The 20,339-nt window shown below is 45.1% G+C and overlaps 1 protein-coding gene across 4 annotated transcripts in view; it reads right to left on the bottom strand.

Annotated features, from left to right (window-relative positions):
- The window catches only part of ZNF385A (zinc finger protein 385A), a 170,697-nt gene that overhangs the window by 46,816 nt on the left and 103,542 nt on the right, over positions 1–20,339 (bottom strand). For all 4 annotated transcript variants that reach the window (XM_063119600.1, XM_063119602.1, XM_063119603.1 and 1 more), the window contains 2 exons: positions 4,625–4,735; positions 1,195–1,360 (listed from right to left, as the gene is read on the bottom strand). In XM_063119600.1, coding sequence (XP_062975670.1) covers positions 1,195–1,360; positions 4,625–4,735 — 277 coding nt within the window. The remainder of the gene's footprint in view (positions 1–1,194; positions 1,361–4,624; positions 4,736–20,339) is intronic.

Raw genomic sequence — 20,339 nt, 5'->3', positions numbered from 1 at the left:
ATTAGTCCTCATTTATTTATTTTATTTGCATTGTTCGGCTCCTTCTTCTACCTCTTTCCCTTAAACACACACACACACACTTCCCAGATTAGATATCACGCTTGGCCACAGTCTCATGGGGAGGACAGTGCCAGCGCAATACAGCAGAGGTTGTGAACCTGCGTGGAAGTGAGGCGGGGGTAGTCTAGTAGTCACCTTGCAGGCCATGAAACTTCCTATTCCGCAGCTGGGAGACAGAGTCCCCGAAGCGAGCGGCTCTATTTCCACCAGCCATCAGAGCCGTAATCAATGTTTAATTAGATGCGATTTAATTACCCGCTTGCTTGGCCGTCACCAGCGCCAACCAGCCAGCTCAGGTTCCCAGCGCCAGGGGGACAGGCAGGACGTCAAAGACAGGAGGCGAGATCGAGCTCCCCCCTCCCCCACCTGCAGCACAAAGGTTTCACCCTCAACCCTGTAATTGCTACAGAATACAGCTAATGTCTTGCTGAACCCTGTAATTGAGGTGGAATACAGGCAGAGCCCAAGCCCCATATTTCTTTCCCAACCATGATCAACCTTCCCCAGAGAGGAGAAGGGTTCATAATTCTTCCTGGCAACAAGGGGAAGAGCAACATGTTCTCTTGACGAAAACAGGATTTAAACTATCTTCTTCAGTCCCCAAAGTACATGTGGCCAGGGCCAGGCCGAGGTTCTTCATTTATTATTACATTTATATCCTGCTTTTTTTCCTTCAGGGAGCCCAAAGCAGCATACATAATCCTTCTCCCCCTCCCCATTTTATCCTCACAACAACAAGCCTGTGAGGTAGACTGGGCTGAGAGTCTGTGACTGGCCCAAAGTCACCCAGTGAGCTTCCATAGCTGAGTGGGGCCTAGAACCCAGGTCTCCCAACTCCCAGTCCAACACTCTAGCCACTACAGCACACTGACTCAGCTGCTCTCTGCACATGCTCAGTGCATTCCTCTTCATTTTTGTTTCATATGTTCCAGGGCATCTGAAGTGATGCTCCGGAGCAAACAAAGCTACAGAGAGTTGACAAGGCCCTGTTCAATTCCTTCAGGGAAATACCGCAGTTTTGCCCAACTTGACACCTCCAGATGACTTCCGCTACAATTCCCATCATCCCTGGCATGGCCCATACCAGCAGGGGGGCTTGACAGGACTATAATGAGACAACAAGAAACTCCGTACCTGTGCGGTCAGAATCACTTTCCCCGGTGCTGGAGGACGGACTGCCCACAGGCCCCGGCTTGTCTCCCTCGCGGGTGCCCGACTCCTTCTGCCGCGTCCTGGCTGCCTCAATTCCCTTTACTCGACGGGCGTGGCGGTTCCCCTTGTAGTGTGCTTCAGCTTGGCTCTGTGCAAAGGAGGCAAAATATAAGGGATTGAGCAAACAAAGTCAGAGACCTTCGCCTGCATGCCTCTGTTCTGTTGACCTAGCTTCCTTCTCTACACAGTGCCTCTCATCCTCAGCAGGCAGCAGCAGCCCCCCCATCCCAACTCCCAAACCGATATCGTTAGGAATGCTGGGGCTTGTCTATATGCCCTGTATAAAACGTTGTGGCTGCACAGTGGCGCTGCGTTGTTTAAAAGACGCAGCCGCCAACTCACAGCCACATCGGTCTATCCCCCCCCAACCCCAGAAACTGCGCTTTTTCACAGTGTCGTTTCACCACGACTCTTTCAGTTGCTCCGAAGCATCCCAGGCACCCAGCAAACAGCAATGCATTCTTGGTCACAGTGTGCTTCTGCTCTCCATTCAAAATGGGTCAAAGGTTTTAGGAATATCCATGCCACCCCCACTGGCTAAATCTGATTCTCTCCCCCAGCACCAGGGGAAAAGATGAGGCTCCAGCTGAAAACGGCTTCCTGCCATCTAACTCTATTGATGCTGTTTCGCAGCAGCAATGCTGCAGGGTTTTAGGAGAAATGGAGAGCCAAAACAGAGGTGTATAGAAACGGCCCTGGTTGTCTGAAACTGCACCCAGATTGTTTGTGTTTATAGCCTTTCTGAGCATGTTAAAAGTGCATGCCTGGCTAATCCAGGTTTCATTAGGAAGCCATAAAACTATCCAGAGGTAATTCCACATTAGCCCTTTTCTTTTGGACTTGCCTACCTTTGCTCACTCACTTTTTATAGGACATCCACATTACATGGTTGTTAACCTGTGGCATTCCAGGGTGCAAAGTTGAAGTCTCCCATGTTTTTTACAGACATTTCCAAGACCTTACTGGTGGCATTTTTTTATTTATTTTTTGCTGATAAAACACAACTATCCAGCATGAGCAAGCAAAGCATTATTAAGGCTTCCCAGGTTTGCCTTTCATGAAAAAGTTTCCGATTTGCAGGCCTTGTCCGTTTTTTATTGCTTCCTGTTGATCGCAGCTGGGGGATTAGTGATAAATAGCCTCTTAATTGCCCCTTAAATAGCCTCTCTTAATTGCCCTTTCTCTTCAGGAGAGGGAAGGTTTTAATTACTGGGTTCTACTCATTATTACTTTCTTTTCATTTTTTTATAGCGACATAGCACTTTTCTTTCCTAGACAGCATTATTTCCTATACAGCTCTCTTTTTTTAATTGGCAAAATGTCACACTATACTCTTTCATTGAAATATGAAAAGAAAAAAGAAAAAAGAGAGGGGAAATCGGTCATCGAAGCTTCCTCCCCTTCCCCAGAAACAGAAATTGACACTGGAGCAATTAAGCGAGGCTAATCAAGGGGCCGTTAAGAGGTCACTTGTCCCTAATCCCTCAACTTTGACAGTCTCATGTGTTTTTTGTCCCATCCTGTACAATTAGGGTAGTCCATTACAAGAAGTACAGAGCTGCCACAGCTTAGTGTATGTTTTCCTCCTTTCTTTCCGGTACAGTATAAAAACAGGCACAACAATGACGTCATCATTTCTCCACTGCCCGTCTTGCATTGGCAGGAAGGAAATGCATGGCATGACTGCACCAGAGGACAGGAGCCTGCGCCTCTCCAGGTGTTGGGACTTCAATTCCCATCAGCTCCAGCCAGCATAGCGATGGTCAGGGTGTTTCAGTCCAACAAGAGGTTCCCCACCCCTGTGCTACACATTACCAGAAAGAGAGGAGGAAAGCAACGCAGAGCGGAATGTGTGATGCACAGAGACCACGAAGAAGAACCTAAACGTGTTCCCTCAGAAGTCTCATTGGTTTCTATGGGCCTTACTACCAGGTAAGTTGGACTGTGGCGTTACTTGGAACATAGGAAGCTGCTTTATAATGGGTCAGACCATTAGTCCAACTAGCCCAGTATTGTCAACACGGACCGGCTGCGGCTCTTTAGGGTTTCAGGCAGGGTTCTTTCCAGCCCTACTTGGAGATCCTTGGGATTGTACCTGGGATGTTTTGAATTTGACCTGACCTGATTGGAATCAAATTGTTTCTCAGGTCAAACCTGGATAGCAATTTGTTTCCTTTGCATTTCCTTTGGCTAACTTGCTTACATCAGCTGTATCAGCCTTCCCCATCCAGTGGCTCCTTCCAGATGTGTTGCAATCCAATCACCATTTGGGGGGTGCTGGGTTGGGGAAGGCAGATTTCTAGCTATCTATGGAGGGCCACGGCTTAGGGGCAGAGCATATACATTGCATGGATGTAGAATATCCCAGGTACATCCCAAGTCATCTCCAGTAACAGGGATGGGAAAGATCTCTGCTTGAAACCTTGGAGAGCCTCTGCTGATCAAGACAGCACTGGACTAGATGTACCGGATGTCTGAGTCAGTATAAGGCAGTTCCGAATGTTTGTAGATGTTAATTTGTGGATTAATGATGTGGTGCACCTTCTTGGCTTCTTTGTTCCATCTGTGGCATATTATGAGGGGTAAATTTGATGTAGAAAACCTTGCCTTGGGACAGGTGGTTGGACAATGACCAGCCTGATCTTTGCACCCTATAATTTAGAGATTATCTCCAAATCCAATCCTACAAAGATCTGCTATGATCCGGTTTCTTGCACACAGTCCCTTCCATTTCCTCAAGTCTTGTTGATATGTTGAATTCATCTTAAGTTAAGAATCCAGCTTAAGTTAATGAAACTGAATCACTTCATGTGATCTGAGCAACATCACTCCATGAATCTCTACCTATAAAGCTGAAGGGATGAGGCAAAGGGGAGGTTAATGCAGATACCCCACACTGTGCATACAATGTAACAAGTGACACAGTGTCATAATGCTTCCTCCTGTGGGCTCTTAGAGACCTGGGCCAATGAAAAGACAGGTACAGAATGTTGGGAAAGGGACTGGAGGAAAGTCAGTTGGTGATATGAGGAGGAGGAAGAAAAGCTGAGGAGAAATAGGTGAAAGGGGACCAGAGGGAGAAAAGAGAAAACTTAAATCATGTGTTTTCAACCTCAAACTTCAAGAAATGGTAAACAAACTTTTTAAAAAGAACAAGGGAAATGGGCAAACATATTTTGATCCAATCTAGCCCCTGTGGTGACACGGGATTTGCACTAATCTTCAATATGTGCACATCTCCTGCCCATTACAACCTTCCCAAGCTGCCAACACAGGCGGCACAGCAAGAATAAAAAACCATAGCATAAGGCTAAATGCAAATCTGGCACTGCCATCTCCACAAAAGACTCACCTCAGAATTGAAGCGGATCTGGCAGACGTTGCAAGAGATGATGGGGCGCTTGGCCTTGGCTACGGGTACCCCGAAGGTGTGGTTGATCACTGCTTTCTGCACTGGGTCCATCTGCCAGGGGAAAGCAAAGGGACAGAGAGACAGGTGTTGCAGTCAGTGAATATCCATCTGCTATTCCTAAGGTTTACTTCTTATGTAGCTGGACATGAGATCACATAATCCTCTCAAGCTATGGCAGCTACTGGTTTCAGACAGCCAATGCTGACATCCAGACACATCAGCCCATGCCGAGGTGGCCGTGGACATGCCACCAACACCACCACAGCCTGAATTCAGTTCATCTTGACTTTCGGCAGGATATCCTTGAGCCTTTTCAAGTTTGCGTCAAAAGCCAACCTGGACAAGAATCAGCCTGTAGTGGCGGCAGCAATGGCATACACATGACCACCCCCCCCCCACACACACACACTCCATAGGCTGATAGGCCTGTTAGCTAGGAGATTTCTGAGGTGTGGGGCCAGCCCTACATAATACTGGGTAAGGTGGCTTAACTCAGGTAACAGATTACAGAATGCCACTGAAAGGCAGCCATTTTAAAACGATTATTGCTATAAGATATAGATATATTTATATTTTCAGCCTTAGGCACTGAAATGTCTTAGGCTGGCTTTGACTGCCACAGGGCTTAGAGGCCCTGGGTAAATTCTCCCTCTCTCCACTCTTTGGCAGAGCCACGTTCAGCATGAGAGAGATATGTAACGGCCTTAAAAACCTGGGCCCTGTGTTTGACAGGGGAATGGAACACCAAGCACAGGATACTCAGGGAAGAGAGGGATAGTGGAAACTGAAACACAGGACAACCTGGCATAGATGTGAAAAAGGACCAAAACGGAGAGGTACTGTTACCTGGAAGGTTCCTAGTTCAAATCTTGCCTCAGCCATAAACTCACTAGGCAAGCTGCTTTCTCTCAGCCTCAGCATATCCTCTGCAACATTGTGGGGTGGGGATAAGACAAGGCTAAACCCAAATTTAGGTTGGATTTCTTCCTCTCCCCCACCCCCATGCAGCATTACACACCTACCGAAAACCTGCTCTGGGCAGTTTCCCAGCTCTCTGGAGCAGATTCTGAAGGTGCAAGGAGATTTGAAGGAGAGGGGCATCATTGCTCCACTTCCGGTTCTGCTGAAAGAAGTGCTTCTATCGGTGGAATGGCACCATTGGATTCAACCCAGAGAAATTAAATAAACATATTTTTGTTTTCTATCCTGCCTTTCTTCCAAAGAGCTCAGGGTGGCAGAGATGGGTTTATCCCACGATATCCTCACAAGCCTGTGAGGTAGTTTAGCTCTAAGACAGTGACTTACCTGAACTCCCCACTCACCCCAGTCCCCATGAGCAGAGTTCTGAACATGGCTCTTTTCACTCCGAGTCACAAAACTATCCACTACATCATGCTGGTTTTCGTAAGTCACCTCTCTTCTTCTAAGGATTACTGAGGTAATGTACGTAATGTCCTCTGAAGTATTCCACAAATGCTTATGATGATTGTTATTTTTACTAGGTGTGCCACCCCTACACTGCAAGGGGATTATGAGCAATTCTCAACATTTCCCCTCTTTCAGCATGAAACATTCATTCGGGGCAGGGAGGAAAAGACCAAGGAAGACGGGATTGAGGTTTGGGAGTTAAATAATTTCAATAGAACTACTACGGATGTGAATTCTGCAGAAATGAACTATTTTACCTGATATCTCTTATTTGTTATTGCCCCGGGGGAGGCCCATTGGCTTTCCTCTGAACTGTATTGTGAAACTTCGGTCTGACACCAAGAACAGCAGCAAGCGACTAAGGCCTGCGCAATCTAGCTCAGTGTTGTTTCTGGCAACGGCATGACTGAATTTGAGGCCTTTATTCAATCAATTAGCCAGGAGGCCAAAAGATGCTAGGCGTTTCCTGGGCTACTGCTTTGGCCTATCTATTTCACACTCTTGTATCCTGGAAGAACTAGCTCTCACTCTAGCCTTCCCCAATATCCCAGTTGTGACTCTTTGGACAGCTTCTAGAACTCCATCATTGCACAGCGTCTTGGATGACACCTTGTTGAGACAAGGTCTTTCATGTGGATTGTCTAGTTTGTGATGTTGCCAGGTAGGTCAAGATCCAGGAATCTTGCTCCCTCCCCACCTCAGCTCTAACTCACTAGAGTGGCTAGTCCCTATGGCGTGCTCTTCCCAGCCATTGTCAGCAAAGGCAAAGCTCCGATTGGCTGGCTGGCAGCACCACACAGAAATGTGATTGGGCTGGAACCACTGCAAGAAACCACTTCATTGGTTAGAAGTGTCTTTTCGAGAATCTTGGCAGTGCACAGCATAATTAATAAAATTCTTGGCATAATACTGGAGCAGAGCCCGGGCTTGGTTGGTTGGTTGGCCCTAGTTTCTGTGATTACGATATAAATTGTCAACAGGCAGCTGCTAGAAAGGCAGGAGCCAACTCCAGAGCCAGTTGATTCATTACAGAGAGATTAAGAACGTACCAAAAGAAATTTACGACACAGCACCATATGGGGACCCTCAAGGTACAATGGGCAAGTCCAGTCCTTGCCCTAAGTACCATACAGGGGAAATGGCATAACCTCAACTGTGTGTCTCCATCCAAATTGGAACCCACTCAAGATGTTTTCACACAGGAGGCTTAAAAGGTCTTGCTTCAGTTGGGCGGGCAAAATGTGAAACTTTATTTCAGTCCAAAAGCTCATCTGCATTACAAATCTTCCTTCTCCATTTTCTCTCATGCTCAAGGAATGATCATGAGGTTAGCATCAGAAGCCTGCTTGAGGCTCAGAGGCAATTTAGGCCTCATGTGTGAAAATGGCTACTGATTTGCCCGAGGAGGGTGTCCATCCACACTTCATTTGGGGCCTGTTACTGTATTCCACTTCTTACACAAAATTCTTAATTTTATTAACGAGATACAAGCTTTTGCATGATTGGTCTGGACAGATGTCTTGTGCTGTCCTCTTTTAGAGAGAGTTTAATCTTGAGAATGTTATCCTTAAAGGCAGCCTAAAAGTTATTTTAAATAAATAACTAATAAATACTTGAACCACTGACTAGGCACTGACCTGCCTTTCCTCTGATATGAGTTTTTTTTAATGGGTATTTTTTCCTCTCATGGCAAACCCAGAGCCCAGCCACTTCACAGTCCCGTGTGAAAGTTCCCTCTCCCCTCCCACTTTTCTGACAAACTGGATCAAATTTATGGGGTGGTGTATATTATGTATGATGTAATCACAGAAAATCTGTTTTTTATTAGGAGATAAAAGTACAATAAACCAAGGTGTGCTGTTCCGGGAAAAGGAAACATGTATGTACTGAAAATGCAAAAAGTTTTATTCTGGGACTGAGGAGCAAAATTAAAATTAAATGAAAAAATAATAGAAGTATTGGTCTGGACAGACCCTTAGAAAAGTCTTCCCTTGCTCATGGTTTCTAAATAATTATTTGAGTGTGCTATGGTAACAAGCACTGAAGAACTGGAAACAAGGGAGCTGTTTCAACATTACTTAAGACCTGGGATTCAAGGGGATATGATTATATTGTGGAGTAGGCCTCATGTTTGGACACTTCCATCTTGGCTAGAAGGTAACTAGTGAAAAGGGAAAACTTGAGATTATTTGAAGGCTGGATCACCCTGACCCTGTGGAGATGGGTTTTGCTTTTCTATTGGAATTTCCATTACTTTGGATTCAAGGTGAGGGCGATGAAATGGAAAGCAGGTCCACTGCCATTCTCAGTTCATGGACTAAGTAATGTCTGAACAGCCACAAAGAGGCAGCTTTCACCCTCTTTTTTCAGCTTTCACTCTCTTTTTTTCAGCTTTCAACATTTCTAAGATCGGCATATCAAGATGGGTACAAACTTTTTTTCTATTTGAGGGTAACAGTAAAAAAAAGAGAATTATTCTTGAGTAACCTCAACAGGTCCAGCTGCAACAGCAAGTTCAGAAAGTTTATATGCGGGAGAAATTGACTACATGCAAATGAGACATGACAGTTTCTTGAACTCTTTGAACTCTCTTATTTCTGTTGGCGATCTTAGTGCTGAAAATATTGACCACTTTTGATTAAAGTTACCTTAAATGCATTGCATCGCATGCCCTGTTGGCTTTTTCCATTTTCCATTAATTTGCTTAGTCCTTTCCTGATGACAGTTGCATGCTTTTCCAGCCTAGTGGCTGAGAGCTCCACCAGCCAATTCCACACAATGCGTATGAAATTATCATTTTACTCACCCACTTACTATTTTAAAATTGCAGCATGTTTGTCTCATTGCACTCCACAGCCTTCCCCAACCTGGTGCCCTCCAAATGTGTTGGACTCCAACTTCCATCTTCTCCAACCAGCATAATTCCAACACATCTGGTGGGCACCAGATTAGGCAAAGGCTGGCTGAATACAATCATCAGTAGGTAGCTCTAGGGGTGTTATTCAAGAAGAGCCAAATTAGATGACCAAACAACTCTGACGTAAATTCTCTCAGCCTGGGGCGGCTGGGTCACGTTATCATCCTGCCAAATATAAAAGAGAATTTAACCATACATCTGGCACAGATGTGTGGTAAAATTATCAGCTGTATTCTCCTGGGGAGAATCAAGTTCATGTAGACATGTCCTCTGTTTCACCATCATGGTGGCTTTGGAATCATCCTAATTTGATCATACTCTGTCCATATGTTAATAGCATCTGCCATAGAGACTTGCTTCCAAGAGGATGTCTAGGGTGAATTGGGAATGATCGGAGAAGACCCCCAACTCCAATAAACAAACACTTCACAAAGAGGAGTACTTTTCTTTAAAGAGGGACCAATGCTTGTGTTCTCTTTTCACTCCTTTCTCATCCTCAACCTTTTTTGGATCAGTGAGCACATTTGGAATTTTGAGATAATGTTGTGGGCACTCTCACAAAATGGCTGCCATGGTAGGGGGTTGGCCTTTCATAAAAAATGTTGCCATGGTAGGGATGGCCAGTCACAAAATACCCATTTCCTAGAAGGCTAATTGGTGAGGCTAAAAGTGAAGTAATTTACTTAAAGGTTAGGGTTAGGGTTTTCTGTACAACCTGATGAGGCTCAGAGACAAGTAATTTCATTAGGAAGCATTCTTGGAAATAAAGATAGTGCTGGAAGCCGCTTTGCAGCATGTCAACTCTCCTTTTTTTAAAAAAAAGTTTTAAAAAAATCTAAAATAAAATACAGATCAGGAGGGCCAGGGAGCTTGGTGGACACCAAGAGAGGTGTCTGCAGGGCCAATGGTGGCCATGGGCACTGAGTTGAGTCTCCAGAGCGAACGCATGTGCATAGTTTATTATACTGGATATTTTAAAATGTACAATGCACACTTGGGGGCTGTTTTTGCAGGTCTGCTGCAAAAACAGCCCCCAATTCTAGCCTGTCACAGGTAAGGAAGGGACCTGCAGAGATGGCAGAGAATGGCCATTCAGCTAGTGTCGCATGGGGTATCTGCAAACACCCAGCGCTCTTGAAAGCTGCCAAGCAAGCAACCGAACACCAGAGTAGATGAGCAGAAGGGGTCCACAGCCAAGCCCCACAGGCCTTTCCAGGCATTTGCTAGGAAGGCAAGAATTTCCCAGCCTCCTAGGAGAGGAGCCGCCCTGCTCTCAAGACACATGTCAGAAAGAATGAGAACAAGAGAGCCAGCAGCCTGTCAGCCCAGCAGGCCTTAGGGGTCTGCGTAAACTGGAACCACTTCACACGCCTCCACAGGGGTGGGGAGGGTAGTCAAGAGGGTGCGGCAGCTGTTCAAACAGCTCCCTCTTCATGTCTCAGGCCTGGCCAGGATGTTCAAGATTCGCAGGGGGACGTAAAGGAAGTGGAGGAGGGAAGATATCTTTTTTGCTAATGTAAGCCGCTCTGAGAGCCTTTTTTTGGCTGAGGAGCGGGGTATAAATATGATTAATAATAATAATAATAATAATAATAATAATAAGAAGAAGAAGAAGAAGAAGAAGAAGAAGAAGAAGAAGAAGAAGAAGAAGAAGAAGATATAGCACAGTTTACACCCTGCTAGAAATGATTTGCAGATTCCAGGTTTGTCTCTTGGACAAAGGTAGGATCTTTCCAGACTCGGAAGTGTGATACACTACCGAAGGATGTCATTATGCAATACTTGCTGGAGTGGACCATTTTACACTGTAGGTGAACCTCTCTCCCTGTCCCCACACCCCCAAACAGAGAAAACTGGCCAGTCAGGGGGAAATACTTGAATGTGTGTTTCTCTTTGAGATGTTAGTTTTCTATGTTCAGGGAACTTGGCTCCCTCCAACCCTTCGTATGGAGGGGCATCCAAACATGTGACTCCCTATTAGTCTGATGTGGTACAGTCCAGCAAGACCTGTGCCACACAATTCTCATGACTGTGTATCTCAGCTCTTACAGAATCAGGATACATGTGGCCTCTATGTGGGGGGCTAAAAGGCATTAATTTAAGTCCAGTCATGAACTGCTGGTAGCCTTGTGATAAAAAGTCCCTTTATAATGGAGTTAGGTGTGATTTGCACACCCCATTCCTTTCCACTATGACAAGGAATGGCAAAGTTGGGTCTGAGGAAAAGGACTCTCTAAGTAAGGGGTGGGGAACCTCAGGCCTGCTGGCCAAACCCAGATCTCCAGAATTCCCCAGATTGCCATATCCCTTCCTCCGGTCCCACCCCTCTTTCCCCTGACTGTAATTGTTTGGTGGCTTTCCAGCTTTAGTGAAGTCTTTTCCCCCTTCTGAAAGGTCAAAATGCCTCTCCTAAGGCCTTAGGCTAAAATATGCCGCTATTTTTGGTTGGTTTGGCTCTATCCCTTTCATATTTGGTCATGTTCTCCAGTGGAATGTCGGCCCCGAGAGCTGCTCAGAAATTGAATTATGCCCTTGAGTTGAAAGAGGTTCAGCACTCCTGCTCCAATTCTAAGGAGCACAGCCTAGTCTTTAAAATAGGGTGACCATATGGAAAGGAGGATAGGGCTCCTGTACCTTTAACAGTTGCATAGAAAAGGGGATTTCAGCAGGTGTCATTGGTATGCATGCAGCACCTGGTGAAATCCCTTCTTCATCACAACAGTTAAAGCTACAGGAGCCCTGCCTGAGAGCAGGGCTCCTGCAGCTTTAACTGTTGTAATGAAGAGGGTATTTTACCAGGTGCTGCATGCATACCAATGACACCTGCTGAAATCCCCTTTTCTATGCAACTGTTAAAGGTACAGGAGCCCTATCCTCCTTTCCATATGGTCACTGTATTTAAAATGGGACCTTCTATATGGAATACTTCTCAGTGCGCATGCTCTGCCTGCAACTAAAATGAGGCCCTTTCCACAGCTAGCACTCCACCTACAGAATACCATCTGACAGGATGCTGTCTACACCCTCCTAAGTGCTTCTGAAACACCATTGCTTCAACACCTATGTTGCAGAGAGCTCCCTAATTTGCTGAAGTTACACAGTTGCTGCACATGAGCAAAGCTTGCAGTAATAATGTGCTGGGAAATTATAAAGAGATAGGAAAAGAGGAACAGAAGTAATGTAATTACTACTGGTTTAATCTGGAAAGATAACTAGTTTTTAGAAAAGGCACGTTATGCGTGGGTCACCCTTGTGGGTGCAAAGTTGCTGCAAAAATGAATTCGTTATTCCTGAGCCACTATGGGAACACAATCAAGTTACCATTCGGAGTAGAGATGTGGTGGGGGTGGGGTGATGATGATCACTAAATCTAAACACCTCTTTAGAGTAGAAGCACTACACAGAATTTCTGGCAGATTAATTCACCGGCATGTTTTTTTCCTCTCCCAATGAACCCCAGGAATTGTGGTTCTGTGAGCGAGGCCAAAGATCTCAGAAAGTTACAGGATTTGAAACTCTGCCCACCCCCACCCACCCCGACCCACCCTTATAAAAAAATGTCCTCCGCTGGATGAATCAAAAGGTATCAAAGGTATACAAAATATGAAGCTGTTTAAAAGCAATGGAAAACTCACCTAAATTGAGAGCGAGAGAGAGTCAAAGAGGAGGAAGGAATTAACTGTGTTAATTAAATGACCGTTAACTGATGGCATCTCTTATAACCTATTTGGGGCATCCAGCATTGGCACAAGCTCCCCACCACCTGTAGCAGGAGCACATACATATGCCATTGTTGCTACCGGGTCTCTCCCTCCCCTGCCCACACGCCAAGTCTGTTCATCTCCCTGCCTGCCTACTCACGGGCTGTGTTTGAATCCCTACACAGTTTCCTTCATATGCTTTGGACTTGAAATCCCATCAGCTCCAGCCAACATGGCCAACGGTTAGGAATGCTGGTGTTGCAGTCCAACAAGGGCATTAGATTGGAGAAGGCAATTCTATGGTGTTAACAGCTAAAAAAGAGGTTGAGAAGCAGCTTGTTCTCGTGGTTTGAGCGAGTCAAGGCTGGGCCCAGCATGGATTCTGTCTAGAGATGTGAAGGCCTGGAAAAAAACTGGAAAAATTAGGGGGGAAACCAGTTTTTTCCCATGGCTTCAAAATTTCCAGAAATTTTACCTCTCTAATTCTGTCTTGGGATTAAATGCTGCCTGTGGATATAAGGGGCTGGCTCATATCAAGTCAAACTAATTGTCCATCCAGTCCAATACTTGGCATTAAGGCTCAGTTTAACTGCCATGGTTTGGCCATGTGATCACCAGGAGAATGCTCCAGCCTCTGCATCAATGTGCTCCTCTAGTTCCTGACTTGCACTGGTAGCCACAGTTTGCCTCCAAACCAGAATCAGAAACCATGATTTGAAGCAGGTACCATCGTTTGCGCAACTGGGATGTCACAAGAGAAGGAGGAAGCATATAAGCCAGAACAACATTCCTGATGGGCAAACCATGGTCTGGCTATGATATCTGAACAAAGTCTGTTTTGAGCAATTTTCCAGGATCAAGACAGAATTCTTTCCCAGCCCTACTTACTCGTGAATGACTCACTGGAAATCTCAAAGACTTCCAGTACACATACACAACACATGTTATACGATGGAGCTATTGCCCCTTTTCAATCTGTACATTTATATGAGCAAAAATGCTTTTTACAATAAATTATGTATCCTTATACGGCTGTCACTTAAATATTGAACTTGCCATTTTAGTGCTTTTGATCATAAGTCACAAGGACATGCGGTGAGATGTACAACAGACTCTTGCCCAAACAACTTGTGTCCTTCCAGATGTTTTGGCCTACAGCTCCCATCAGCCATAGCCAGCACAGCCAATGTGAGCCATGATGGGAGTAGTAGGCCAAAGCATCTGGAGGGCTCAAAGTTGCTCTAAAGAGTTGGAACAGTTATGGGGAGGAGGTTAATTGAGGATCGATTAATTCATGCATGTACACAATTTGGTTTGTCACTAGATTACTCAAAGATTAATGTGCAAATTGTTTCTATTTAAAATATGGCAGAGGATATGAAAAAATTCCTTTGTGGTGTTTAATCTTTAAAGGCCCATTTCCCATACCAATATAATCACTTGCTGTGACAGTCATAAACATACACGTGCACGTTCATCCCAAGGGGGAACACAAAAGAGCTTTTAAAAAGGGACACAAAAAGACACACACACACACACACACGGAACAGAGAAAGCAAGAGGGAAAATTCTTCAGTTTCCCAAAGGTTATAACTCAGGACCATCAAATGAAACTGAATGGAACTATTAGAAAACCGACAACAAATGAACATCTTTCATCACACAATGCACATAAATCATGGCCATTCCATTTCAACAGCGGATGTCTGTTCACTTGCTTGCAAAAGGGGACTGCTTTTGTTTATCAAATGAGGAAGTTATCTTAAACGTCCTTTAAACTCTTAGAAAGATAATTTAAACTTAAATTTAATCGATGAATCAGTTAAAAGACATAATTTATCCAAACTTTTTTTTTATTATCATCAGTTCACAGCCCTAATTGCTACAGGAGGCTGTGAAGAGCACTGGCATATACATGGATTTTAAAAAGGATCAGATTTATCCTTCATGAAGTTATCTGTCACTGGCTATTAACCTTGATTGCTCAGAAAGCAACTCCCGTAGTCAGCTGCTGTATACTTCTGATTACCAGAGATTGGGGACAAACAACAGGAGACAGCTATTTGTTCTTTCTCTGTTTATGTGCTTCCCTGGGCCATACAACTGGTAACCGCTGGAGACAGAGCAGTGGGCTTGACAGCACTTTGATCTGGCCCAGCAGAGCATTTCTTATCCTCTTGTATCTTCAGCGGTCTCTTCTCCAAGGGACACTGATTCTGCAAAGGCTGCTCTGAACTTCCCGCTGCTTGGCAAAGAGACAGGAAAAATACCAGAAATGTAGAGGGAAAACAGGGGGGAAGTCACAGCTGTTTTAAGACGTTCCCTATATAAACACCCAAAATAAACCAACTTTTGCAAACGAGAGACCAGGATAAGGCGGCATCTAACCCATCCTTGTTGTGGAGGGAGTGGGGGCTGAGGGAGGATGCAAGGTCAGTTTGTGGAGGGGAGGGGGCTCAAGGGAGAGGATTGTCACTGCAGTCAGCACCACGCTGGGAAAGGTGACTTTGGAGGCTGCTATCGATCCCTTTGCAGCGCGGACTGGCCGGGTGTAATCATCTCCCCGAAGAACAGGAAAGGGTGATGATGTTGCAGGGATTAATTATGGGTTGATGGCAAGCCGTTTGCCCAGCTGCTGAGCGCTGTATTCCGCTTCACCAACATGGTTAGATGCCTCCCTGCCCACAGGCCTCCCTGCCCACACAGCCTACAATTTAACATGACAAACGGACAAGAGACAGGTGATGATGCTAGGCAGAGGCAGCCCAAAGCAGTTTGGTGACTGTGGCAGTAAATCCAAATGACAGCATGCGCACGTGTGTGTGTGTACGCGTGCGCACTCTTGCACATTCGTTTCAAGGATGCTTGTGCAGGAGAATGTCCTGGTGGATTGTGTCTCAGGGGTTAGATCTCTCTCCCATGTTGCCGCCTTAAGATAAGTCTGTGTCTACGAAGAGGCCAAGGAAGAGCTGACACATGAATCGTATAAAAGAATTACATGACATGGGGACCATACTTGGGACTAAGTTCATTTAACACAATGGGCCTTGCTTATGAGAAAAGATGTGTAGGTTTGCAGTATGAAGACCCCAAAAAACATTATTTAAATGTATTTAGCAGCTACATCTCCCCTGCTCCCATTTTTACTCTAGAATAGGCACAGGTGCCCAAATGCAGATCAGGACCTTGAAGTGGGTGGCCTTTTAAGATCTGGACTTGCCCCCTGCACCTACTCTGGAGTAAAAATGAAAATAAGACATAGCTGCTAGAAACGCATTTAAAGTAATGTCTGTCTTGGCCCTCAGAAGGTTCTAGAAAGGCTTTGCTAAGGAGACAAGTCTTTGAGGAGGGGACACAGCATCTTGAGAAATAGAAATGGAGAAATATAGGTGCATCGAGGATAAATGCTTAAAGAGGGAGTGGGAGATGTGAGTCAGATCTCCCATCCGAATGGCATGGCAAATCACCGCTAGAAGGGGTTGCTTCACATCCTTATGGTATGGCCACCTCTGGCCATTCCTTGCATCTGCACAATAACTCCACATAGACACATTTAGGGTGAAGTCCTATGTATATAACTGAAGTACTTTGGCCACATAATGAGAAGACAGGATACCCTGGAGAAGAGGCTGATGCTAGGGAAAGTAGAAGGCAAAAGGAAGAGGGGCTGACCAAGGGCAAGAAGGATGGATGATATTCTGGAGGTGACAGACTTGACCTTGGGGGAGCTAGGGGTGGCAACGACCGACAGAAAGCTCTGGCGTGGGCTGGTCCATGAAGTCATGAAGAGTCGGAAGCGACTGAACGAATAAACAACACAACCTATGTATATGTACTTGGGAGCAAGCCCATTGAATTCAATGGGGCTTACTTCTAAGTAGACATGTATAAGACTGCACTGTTAAAAAGCTTGTACAAATCTCACATACATTGTTCCTTTGTCTTCTCCCCTGGACCAAAGCTTGGTTATTAGTTTTCTAAATGTGCAACTTTTAAAATCACACATTTGTTCACAAAACAAGGTAATGTGCACCCACCAGTTCATTAGGATTAAAACAAAACAAAAACCTGTACACTTCCAAACACTATCACTTGAAATAAACCTAGCAGCCTCTTGAAAGACTGATTACACTTAATTTTTTAAAAAATGCAAAAAGGCATCACATAGAAAAGTTGCCTTTTGTGTTGAGAGACTGAACATGAGTCATTTAGGGTAGGACAGGTACAGCACAGGAGTAAGATAAAAGATTTGGTGCTTTGGCTATTGGGTGGTAGAAAAATGTAATAAATAAATAAATAATAAATATTAGCCAATAGCATGGGGGTGAACATAAGAGCCCTAATGGATCAGACCAAAGGCTTACAAGATAATTGATTGATTGATTGATGATTGATTCAAAAACTTCTATCTCACCCTTCTTTTATCTGTCCTGAATCTCTTCAATTTGACCGGATGACCCCAGGGTCTAGTCTTATGAGAGGAAAAACAAATTCTCTAGCCACTTCCTCCACATATGCAGAATTTGTATAAATTCATCTCATGCCTCCCCTTTAATCGTCTTGTTCCCCTGAAATGAACCACCCCAAACCTTGTAACCTTTCCATGTAGGGGTCTTGCTGCAGCTCCTGATCATTCCAAGGCACAATCCACTAGAAACTGCAATGGGCACCTTCGAGCAGGTAGAATTGTTCCCTGCAAGTGGTGGTGGTAATTCTTTTTTGTAGGGCTGTGTGAATCTGTATCCTGACCTTACAAATTCCAACCCTCCCTCCTCTCTTCCCCCGCCCCCGCTTCCTAGCAATTGCTCTACCTGCTCAAAGGATTGAAAGATTTAGAATGTTACCAGGGAATACACACACGCACAAATGAATATGTGTGTCTCCAAAAATAAATTTTAAACATGTCAGACACCCTGCACAATACACAAGGACAGGGCTGACTTACTCACCAATCCAGCATTTGCCAGGATGATGTGCAGGTTTGTGTACTGCCAGCCGCAAAGCCAGGCTCACGCTGTGAGTTAAGATAGCCTGCTGTGACAGCTCAAAAATACACCTGTCTTCACCCTAAATAAATGGGTAACCAATCCAGACAAATGCTGACAGTGTAGGCTACAAGCCCAAACAAACCACAAATCCTAGTCCTGCTGCACCAACATTTATCCCTGTATGGGGGTTCCTGTGCCCCTGTTTTGCTCTCTTTTTTCGGTTACAAAGAATACACACTTCTGAGGGCCAAAGCAGACACGACGCAGGAATCCGTGATCGACGGCTCTCCTAAATTTAGCAGTCACAAGAAGCTCCAACTTTCAAACTGGGGAAGTGGTGTTGGGGGAGGAGGTCTTTAACTCATTCCTCTAACTAAAATTGTATGCCTCTACCCCACCCCACCCCACCCCTGGGTGGCAGAGAAAGACGGGCAACTATATAAGCACCTGTATGTTTCCTCCAATGGGGAAAGCAACTTCCCCAGACCAAACCCTTCTACCGCCTGTCTCCCACAGTTGCTATTGCTCGAGGGTAGAATGGCTTAGACTGGTAAACCCGTGTGGGAGGAAAGGGTTAAACACACACACACACAAACGCACTCAGATTTCCTTGTGACTGGTTTAAAGTTGGGTTTGTTTTGGTTTTTTAAGTCAGGAGATCAGATCACAGACCTTCAACATCATGCCGCTTTCAGCTCTGAGCCAAATGGATTGTGACCTGGAAGTCATAGGAGACCACGCCAGGGCCCTGGTTATCCAAGGTCACCAGAGGTAAGCCACAGGCATGGCAAGGACCCAGGGATTTAGGATTACAAAATTATGCATGGTGTGGAGAATGTGGATAGGGAGACATTTTTCTCCTTCTCTCCTAATACTAGAACCTGAGATCATCCCATGAAGCTGATTGGTGGAAGATTCAGGACAAATAAAAGGAAGTACTTCACACAGCACATAGTTAAACTATGGAACTCACTACCACAAGATGTAGTAATGGCCATCAATTTGGCTGGCTTTAAAAGGGGGTTGGATAAATTCCTGGAGAAGGCTATCAATGGCCACTAGTCTTGTGCTACCACTAGTATCCGAGGCAGTAAGCCTATATGCACCAGTTGCTGGGGAACATGGGTGGGAGGCTACTGTTGCACCGTGTCCTGCTTTGTTGGTCCCTGGCCAACTGAGTGAACAGAGTGCTGGACTAGATGGACCCCTGGTCTGATCCAGCCTGGCACTTATGTTCATATGATCCTCCTAGCCCTGCCACAGATCCCGCTCTTCTCCTAGAGAGGACAGAGAGAACTCAGGAGTCCTAGTTTGTGGCAAGCTGCCCCCTGGCTTCACCAACCCAGGGGCACTGGCAACCTCCCAGACCTTGTCACTCTACCTGTTAACATTTCCATTGCCTTTGCCCAGCATGTAACAGACACCACTGCTACTTAAGGCCACAGAGAATGTCATCACATAGCCAGTGAGCAAGACAGATGGAAAAGGACTTGTTTTAGACACTGACCTCCTCTGATTATGTGCAAATTGTAGCCACTTCTCCAGAGCAGGCAGCAGGTCCAAAATGATGGAGCAGAGACTAAAAACAGGAGCTTACGTATGTGTCTCATATGCCCATAGGAGGGACGTGCGTTTACAGAATTAAGAACCTGGCAATTTAGTACTTTGAGACTCTGAGAGTTCATGAGTGAAACGTCAAGTTTCTAGTCCTTATGGATGAGCGTAAGAGCTCAAACGTCTTCAGAGTACTGACAATATATTGCTAAAAGGGACAGAGGGCTCCTGAGAAGGTGTATGTTTTAAATACGGTGGTAGGGTTCAAGATAAAACATGCCTTTTTTTGCAGCAGACCAGCCAAGGCTTTTCTATGGCAACAAAATGAAGGGACATGATCAAGTTGAAGCGAAGCACTGTACACTTCCATTTATCCCAACAGGAGTATTTAAGCACCTGCGAAATCTACACAACTTTGAAAGGGGTTCACTTCCCATGGTTATTTATGGGTTTCAATTTAATCTCTCCCTGCCTCAAAAGCTTTTCAGATGTACATTTTGCAATGTGCTGAACCCACCCACCCACTGCCTATCTCATTTTGCTTGATAAAGCCTGGGGTTAAGGTTGGTCGCCTGTTCAAATATCGCCTGCTCAAATTAATGGCCAGACATTCCAAGTATTCATTTATTAAAACTGTAATAAAAAGAAAGACACCAAAAATTGGTGAAAACAAAAGTAGTTCACCACTGTACCGACACAGTGAAATACGATTCTCAATCATTGCAATTATTACTTTTCATAACAATGTTATGCAAAGTCAAATAGCTATGAATGAGCAAGGAATTCCAACAATTCTTGGCTGTTATCCCAGAACCCCAGAGACAGCACAAACAGTTACAAAATCTTTTAAAAATGAAATTAAACCCCACGCACAGAACAATCATAGAATCATAGAATCATAGAATAGCAGAGTTGGAAGGGGCCTACAAGGCCATTGAGTCCAACCCCCTGCTCAATGCAGGAATCCACCCTAAAGCATCCCTGACAGATGGTTGTCCAGCTGCCTCTTGAATGCCTCTAGTGTGGGAGAGCCCACAACCTCCCTAGGTAGCTGATTCCATTGTCGC

The sequence above is a fragment of the Elgaria multicarinata genome, chromosome 3, assembly GCF_023053635.1.
Source record: "Elgaria multicarinata webbii isolate HBS135686 ecotype San Diego chromosome 3, rElgMul1.1.pri, whole genome shotgun sequence".
NCBI classification, from domain to species: domain Eukaryota; kingdom Metazoa; phylum Chordata; class Lepidosauria; order Squamata; family Anguidae; genus Elgaria; species Elgaria multicarinata.
This window is presented reverse-complemented; position numbering and strand designations above follow the sequence as displayed.